Below are 8,820 nucleotides of genomic sequence, written 5' to 3'. Positions count from 1 at the left end.
CGCGTTTAAAATTTCAAAATGCGAAAAATCAATTTCTAATCAACTTTCTACGCGTTTCATGTCATTTTGAGCATTTCAAAAATTCCCACGCGTGCGCAATTTTTTTACGCGCGCGTGCGCACGTAGCGCAAAAACATCATTTTTTTGCTTGATTTTTGTTTTTCCTGTCTTTTTTAGTAAATTAACCAACTTTCAAACAATTTCAACTTAAAATCACGTCATACGAGCACGTAGAATTAAACAATTTACGCGCATTTTTGATGAAAAAGTTCAAAAATTTGTCAAAATTATGCCTTTTTTTAAAACGTCATAGATTCTAAACTACGTGGTGAACTTTTTTTAAATTACATATTCTGAATGTAGATGAGTTGGAGATATCGAATCATGCATCGATTTGGCTAACCGGACATTGTGACGTCATCGTATGGCCACACGAATATCAAATATAGGATTTTTGTCTCTTTCGTATATAGCTCATCACATTTAATAGAGCGCATCTCCAATTATCCGTATTCCATTTTCCCCCATTTTTATATATTGTCTAGGTCAATCAATTATCTTTCGATTGATTCACCATTTTTAAAATTGTTATGACGTCATCATTTGCAAAAGCGTCAATAACTTTGGTCACTTATTTTCAACTATTCTGCACTGTATGTAGTACGTATACAGTATATAGTGTATACCGTATATACTCAGACGTGACACAAAATAGAGGGCGCACTAACATTTTTTTTCAGTGGCATAATCGTTTTTCTGCACGCAATATTCTAACGTATGACGTGCACGTGGCTTTTGCGCTGCGGATAACCTAACTCGTCCGTAGTGACGAGTTCAAATCTAGTTAATCTTGTTTTCCTTCTATGTAATGCCTACCAGAGGGAGGAGGATTGTACAGTAGAACACCTCCTCATTTGGGACTAGAATATTCAGAAGACATCCATACTAACATTTTTCTTTGAAACAAATTAGGTGTAAAATAATGTTTGTCTACAGCCAACCCCTATTCAGGGGACACCTCTATTAAGGGACACATTATTATCACTAATTAAAAAAACTTTAAAAAATAATAAACATATTTTATAAATAATAATTATTATTTCAAATATAATATTTATTAATTTATTTATTGTAGCCTATTTTTATTATAAAATATTCTAAATTGTTTTGGCAAACGGGCCCCAGTGATACCAACAATTAGACTTTGAGACTGCCTACAAAAGACAGCGACCCCAATGCAATATCTGTCAAACGATAAGTATCTCTACTGTCATTATGTACTCAGTCTACCAGGTGTTGCATAGTGTAAGCTGCGTCTAAATTACAAGGTAAGTTAATTGTTTTTACATATTTATTAAACATTTATAGTATTTTGTTTTATATTTTTAAATTTTTCTTTTATTCAAATGGTTCTTATGTCCCGTTTTATATATATAATACAGTGTTTTATTGTAATTTATATGGTCCGATAGCGTTTTAAAAAATCATCGCCTTAACAAACAAATGTTTTCTGAATATCGCCTGAATAATCTAGTGTGTACAACTGATAAATGTATTCATTTATAATCGTTTAGCAATACGAAATAATTTTTTTTATTTTTATAATTTATAATCATAACGAAATAAATTAATTCATTCTTTTTGTTTGATTGATTACTTAAGAATAATATACATTTCATCATAATGCTATTGGACTTTGGACGAACACCGCCCGTAATACTATCAGAATTACAGATAACTTTAATAACAAACTGATATCCTGACAAGACGTGATTAATATTCATAGGCTATACTTCATGAAATAATCGTTAAATTGGTTATCCGCTCTTGGCGGATAACCTCTTGTTATTGTCAGGATCTTTTTTTTTTTTTTTCTTTTTTTTCTATTTTCTTCTTTCTTTCCACGAATTTTGTTGCTAGTGTATCTCTAAATCTTCTTAACATAACATTGTATAACTTTATTAGAAGATTGATCTCTATCTGAAGATGTCGTAATAAGGTTTTCGGTCACGTCCGAGTTGCGCAGCGTAAGTTACGCACGATTTTATGAATTTCAATTATTGATCATAGAATAAAAACTAAAAGTCGTTTTGTATTGAAACTTGGTGAACATTTAAGTCATATAATGCGCAAACTTTCTATGGATTAAAAATGGCAAGTTTCACAAAAACTTACGCGCGCACGCGCGTTTAAAATTTCAAAATGCGAAAAATCAATATCTAATCAACTTTCTACGCGTTTCATGTCATTTTGAGCATTTCAAAAATTCCCACGCGTGCGCAATTTTTTTACGCGCACGTGCGCACGTAGCGCAAAAACATCATTTTTTTGCTTGATTTTTGTTTTTCCTGTCTTTTTTAGAAAATTTACCAACTTTCAAACAATTTCGACTTAAAATCACGTCATACGAGCACGTAGAATTAAACAATTTACGCGCATTTTTGATGAAAAAGTTCAAAAATTTGTCAAAATTATGCCTTTTTTTAAACAGTCATAGATTCTAAACTACGTGGTGAACTTTTTTATAATTACATATTCTGGTAATAGATGAGTTGCAGATATCAAATCATGCATCAATATGGCTAACCGGACATTGTGACGTCATCGTATGGCCACTCGAATATAAAATATAGGATTTTTGTCTCTTTCCTTGTAGCTCGTCACATTTAATATAGCGCATCTCCACTTATTTGTATTCCATTTCCCCCCATTTTTTTATGTTGTCTAGGTCTATCAATTATCTTTCGCACGATTCACCATTTCAAAATTGTGATGACGTCATCATGTTCAAAAGCGTCAATAACTTTGGTCACTTATTTTCACCTATTCTGCACTGTATGTAGTACGTATACAGTATATAGTGTATACCGTATATACTCAGACGTGACGAAAAATAGAGAGCAAACTGAAATTGTTTTCAATGACTTAATCGTTTTTCTGCGCGCAATATGTATGACGTGCACGTGGCCTTTGCGCTGCGGATAACCTAACTCGTCCGTAGTGACGAGTTCAAATCTAGTTCAATTTATGTCTTTCATAGATATAGAAATGGAGACAGAAGTAAGGAAACGTCAAAACGAAGGGGAAAAAGTTGAGGATGAAAAACAAAAAGAAACCGTGTCGCTTGAAAGAAGCATTCCTTTGATCGGCGGTATCTCTTTGATCGTCGGCAGTATGATAGGTTCGGGAATCTTCGTATCTCCGAAAGGTGTATTGATGGCTTCGGGAAGTGTCGGAGCTAGTATAATTGTTTGGACCGTGTGTGGTATAATATCTACATGTGGTATGTTAATTGGATTATAATATAATATAATATTAATATTAATAATTATAATATATTATTATTACATATCTTTTAAATAATTGTTAAATTGTTTACTTTAAAAATAATTTGTATATAAAGCTCTGTCTACACTACCAAACTAGTTTGACAAAAAAAGTTTGATGTACCCAAATAATGTTAGTGATATGACATCATCGTGTCCATATATGGGCACATAACACATTTTTTAAACATAAAGTTTGATAGTGTAGACAGAACTTAACCCTTGAGAATAAAGTTTTGTACAAAAAAAGTAATAATAATAACAATTCATAATTCAATTTTGCTGAATTAATTATTTTACCGTAGGTGCTCTTTGTTATGCCGAACTGGGTACAATGATACCTAAATCTGGAGGCGAATACGCTTACTTAAAGCACACCTATGGTAACGTGTGGGCTTATCTGTTTTCATGGACGGCAATATTTGTGCTTCGTACATCTAGTATCGCTCTCATAAGCCTGGCATTTGCCGACTACGTAGCTGTACCGTTTTTCGAAAATTGCCCAGCGCCCGCCCTGGCAACTAAACTGCTGGCAGCAGCTTGTGTTTGTAAGACAATTATACTACTGTTTCTATGAAGTATATCGTCATCATCATCATTGTCATCATCTTCATCATCATTGTCTTCATCATCATCATTTGTCATCATCATCATCATCATCATTGTCTTTATTATCATCATCATCAGTATCATCATCATTGTCTTCATTATCATCATCATTGTCATCATCATCATCAGTATCATCATCATCATCATTGTCTTCATTATCATCATCATTGTCATCATCATCATCAGTATCATCATCATCATTGTCTTCATTATCATCATCATTGTCATCATCATCATCAGTATCATCATCATCATTGTCTTCATTATCATCATCATTGTCATCATCATCATTGTCTTCATTATCATCATCATCATCATCATTGTCTTCATTATCATCATCATCACCATTGTCTTCATTATCATCATCATCAGTATCATCATCATTGTCTTCATTATCATCATCATTGTCTTCATTATCATCATCATTGTCATCATCATCAGTATCATCATCATCATCATCATCATCATCATTGTCTTCAGTATCATCATCATCATCATCATCATTGTCTTCATTATCATCATCATCATCATCATTGTCTTCATTATCATCATCATATACCATCAGCATCACATCAGTTTTTTATAATTATCGTCTAGAACCTCACTTACACAGTTGACGAACATAACTCCTTCACATTGCTATATCAACACACCAGAATTGACGCCCTTTCACCCGTAATGTGTGTAAACTCCAGGGTTTTGCTAGGCGATGTGAATGGGTACATGCCGTCACCGGTAACTAATTGATTACTTTTTATTGTTTTTGTGTTACAGTAACTTTGATGATAATTAACGGATACAGCGCTAGACTGGCGACATCAATTCAGATTATTTTCACGGCTGCCAAGTTATTTGCTCTTTTTCTCATCATACTAATCGGTCTAATAAACATGATAAAAGGTAAGTTCGCCAATTTGGCGTTTCAATTTTTGAACAAATTGTCTCTATTCTGTAAACATTATGGAAAGAATCGCATTGTATCGGGCACTAGGCCTTCTTCTTTCATCATTTGCATAATGATGTGAGGGCATGTGGCGCAGGGTGTTAGACGTTGGACGACTGATCGTGAAACCGAGGTTCGAATCCAACTTTCGCCGCATTGCTTGTATCCTTAAGCAAGAATCAAGATACTTTACTTACGTTTGCCTCTCTCTCCACCCAAGTGTATAAATGGGTACCTGGTTAGATCAAGACACAACTTTATGGGAGTATGTTTCCACACGTGTTTGATCAAAAAATAACTAGGGTAATAATGTTCAACGCTTAGAGAAGCTTGCTTGTAGAGCGCTATATAAGAATTGACTATTATTATTAAAGGCTTAAAAACTTTCGAATACCGCGACGTTTAAAATATGGTGACATAGTCTGCGACAAAGTATAAATGCTGATGAATATTAATTTGTAAAAATAATGATGTTGGTTATTAATTTTTCAGGAAACACAGAATATCTCGATCCGTCGGTGTCTTTTAAAGGATCTGAGACGAGTCCATTCGCCTACGGAATAGCATTTTATCAGGGCCTCTGGGCATACGAGGGATGGTAAGAATAAATTTGACAAAGAAAAGCCATTATGTGTGAAGTGTGGGATAAGGGGATAGGCCAAACTAATGAAGTTATTATGTGAAATATTCTCCAGTCCTTATAGGAAACCAGTCCGCTGAAAATAGCCAAGAGGAATTAGTCCACCCCACCTGGAAATATCCAGCAGGATTTAGACCACCACCTTCACGCCAAAGAGTGTGTTTATAACCGTATATATTTCTTCTTTTAGGAACCAGCTTAATTTTGTAACAGAGGAACTTCAAAGACCCGAAAGGTAAACTAATCATTGTTCATTGTTTATTTTGCTGTTGTTTGTAGCCCAAGCATTGATGATTAGCATGTTGTTGTTGTCGACATTTATGTGGACTTTGAACTAACTTTAAAGTTCGGATCATTAAGTTAAGCCACGCCTATTCATACTCACTATGACTAAGTTCCATGCTATCGGACATGACTTCTGTATTTAACTTTTTTTTTCCAACATTTATTGACACAAATTAACAATTTTACAACCGGGCACCAAAAGAAAGAGGCGGGGCTTGTATCATCATTTTCCCTGAGCAACATTCTGAGCCCTTTCCTGACTGTCCCGTCACCACTCTGTCACATTTGTCATCTATATTAATGTATAAATTATATTATTTATTAGGAATCTACCATTATCTATAATAATTGGTATTCCAATGGTCACGTTGTTGTATGTGATGACAAACCTGTCTTATTTAACTGTAATATCTCCTGACGAACTCATAGCCTCAAGTGCAGTCGCTTTTGTAAGTACTTCGCTTTTAATACTTCACCTCATAAAAACAAGCCCATAGTACGTCTGGCATGCGTTAAGCTATCATTTGTTGAAACAATACCATTATATGCACACCTATATATTATATTTGTATTGATATTTTACAGACTTTCGGTGAACGAACTCTTGGTTGGTGGGCATGGATTATGCCATTGTCCGTTATAATGTCTACCTTTGGTGCTGCGAATGGGAACTGCTTCTCAACATCAAGGTACAAGCTTTCAAAACCTCGAATGTAACCCCACTGTGCTTATTCTAATACCGTATTTTGAATTTTGAAAAACTGGTATTTTCTTGCACATAAGAAGAAAACGATTAAAAAAAATACTTTGTTTAACCTGCAATAATGATGTCATATCCCTACCATATTTGGGTATATCACTACCATATTTGGGTATATCACTACCATATTTGTTTAACCTCCAATACATTCATGGAAAACGATGTCCATAGAGCAATTTAGTTTCGTCCCGATCTTGTTATAACCAGTAGTTTCCTATGAGATCCGAATTTCGACATTGCAGTGTTAAGATCTGTCTACACTATCAAATTTTATGTGACCAAAATATGATGTGCCCATATATGGACATAATGATGTCATATCCCTACCATATTTGGGTATATCACTACCATATTTGAGGTCATCAAACTAGTTTGATAATGTAGACAGAACTTTATACGTTCCGTTTATTTTCACGAGTTAATATTTCTTAGGATTGTATTTGCAACAGCAAGAGGAGGTCACATGGTGAAAGCAATGTCAATGGTACACGTTAAGAAAATAACACCCATTCCAGCCTTAGTGTTTTTAGTAAGTAAACGTAAATTCACGTTTATGTAGCATAGTGCCTAGCTTGCTTTCCTCCATTCCAAATGTTAACATAGTTTTGTAACAATTATTTTAAAGCTAATAGTTATTAATAAAGCTAACTAGGATATAACGCAATTGATCAATCACGACGCGATAAAATATTTAGTATCGCCGCATCGCGACGTGATTGGTCAACTCACTTGCGCTTACATCCTCGCGATGTGTTCTAGTAAGAACCAATCGCTAATGTCTGAAAATGTGATTATTATTTGTTTTTTAGACAGCAATAATTATGATAATGTTGATACCGAGTGAGTTCGATACGTTAGTCAACTACTTCAGCTTCTCGGCCTGGATCTGGTACGGGGCCACAGCGACTGCTCTTATTGTGCTCAGAGTCACAGAAAAGGACACAGAAAGGCCTGTTAAGGTAAATTATAAAGCTTGCTTCCTGATCCTACGCAACGCAATGACGTAAGCGCACCGCAATGACGTAAGCGCACCGCAAGTTATTTTACCAATCACGAAGCGATGGATACCGAAATTGTCGCTTGAGATTGGTTAACTCAATTGCGCGCCGTTTCGTTGTTATGCATTCAAGAAGTGAGAATTAACGCCATTTTAACTTCTGATTGGCAAGATGGTCTAACTTGTGATGAAACTTCTTTTTGTGAATTCCAGGTACCAATTGGAGTTCCTATTTTCGTTATTTGCTGTTCAGTATATTTTGTGTTTGCACCGATAATCGACAACCCCGCCTTGGAGTACCTGTATGCCGCATTATTCATACTCTCAGGACTTTTGTTCTATTACCCGTTCGTTTACCGAGGCTATCACCCGAAAATTATGAGTAAGTGTTTTCAATTCACGATCACTATTGCCTTAATGTTACTTCCCACTTGGGGTGACGAAGTAGGCGTAACACAAGTGAGTTGACCAATCACAATCGTCTCAGTGTTCAGGTGATTTATCGCGTAGTGGTTGGTCAAATTGCTTGTGTTGCGCGTACGTACGTCGCTGCGTTGCGTTCAATTGAGAAGCTAGCTTTAAGGGTGTTGCTGTATAAATACTCCTTGGTTCCTTCGAACTTACTAGCATTTTATGTTTATATTATTCTAGAAACTGTCACAAAATATGTACAGCTACTACTAGAAGTCATACCAACAACTGAAGAAGAAAAGAATGACTGATATATATAATACAACATCACAAATAATGTAGATAAAATATAATATTTTTATTAATCATTTTTAAAACATAACAGGTTTCATCGCGTTTTAGAGCCATAGTAACTATAATATAGCTATAGTAACAACAATTATCCGAAAATATTGCCATAAAAATCCACTTTTTTAAATTCAATAATTATGCGATAATATTGCCATATATGCGCATATATTGTGTTATTATTATCTTATAGAGCCATACGAACTATTTATGGTACTATAGTACAGGGAAATTTACTATAGCATAATTGACATGCCCAGAGCCCATTATTCTACTCTGCGCATGTTTATTATGCTATAGTAACCATTTATGTCAAAAGTGGTTACTATAGCACAATTGACATGCACAGAACGCATTATTCGACTCTGCGCATGTTTATTATGCTATAGTAACCATTTATGTCAACAAATAAAAAGGTCGAAAATTGGCGATTTTTCGAAAATTTCCCTGTACTATAGTACAGGGATTTTTTCAAAAAGGACAAGTTTTCGACCTTTTTAT

At 34.7% G+C, this 8,820-nt stretch overlaps 1 protein-coding gene across 1 annotated transcript; it reads left to right on the top strand.

The window, feature by feature from the left end:
* The first annotated feature begins 3,048 nt into the window (after positions 1-3,048).
* On the top strand, positions 3,049-8,282 carry LOC140057746 (b(0,+)-type amino acid transporter 1-like). The gene is made up of 11 exons (XM_072103468.1): positions 3,049-3,283; positions 3,632-3,874; positions 4,710-4,835; positions 5,371-5,476; positions 5,709-5,753; positions 6,129-6,252; positions 6,389-6,492; positions 6,996-7,092; positions 7,373-7,522; positions 7,774-7,942; positions 8,212-8,282. Exons 1-11 carry the CDS (start codon positions 3,049-3,051, stop codon positions 8,280-8,282), a joined length of 1,470 nt encoding a protein of 489 aa, XP_071959569.1.
* Positions 8,283-8,820: the final 538 nt, after the last annotated feature.

The sequence above is a fragment of the Antedon mediterranea genome, chromosome 8, assembly GCF_964355755.1.
Source record: "Antedon mediterranea chromosome 8, ecAntMedi1.1, whole genome shotgun sequence".
Taxonomy (NCBI): Eukaryota; Metazoa; Echinodermata; class Crinoidea; order Comatulida; family Antedonidae; genus Antedon; species Antedon mediterranea.
Note: the sequence above shows the minus strand (reverse complement) of the source record. Positions and strands in the feature narration are given on the sequence as shown.

Bases quoted from the DNA above. Each gene is read 5' to 3' on its own strand.
- LOC140057746 (XM_072103468.1), top strand. From the start codon at position 3,049: ATGGAGACAGAAGTAAGGAAACGTCAAAACGAAGGGGAAAAAGTTGAG. The intron at 3,875-4,709 runs GTAAGACAATTA...TTTGTGTTACAG, and splicing joins GCTGGCAGCAGCTTGTGTTT to TAACTTTGATGATAATTAAC. The intron at 5,754-6,128 runs GTAAACTAATCA...ATTATTTATTAG, and splicing joins GAACTTCAAAGACCCGAAAG to GAATCTACCATTATCTATAA.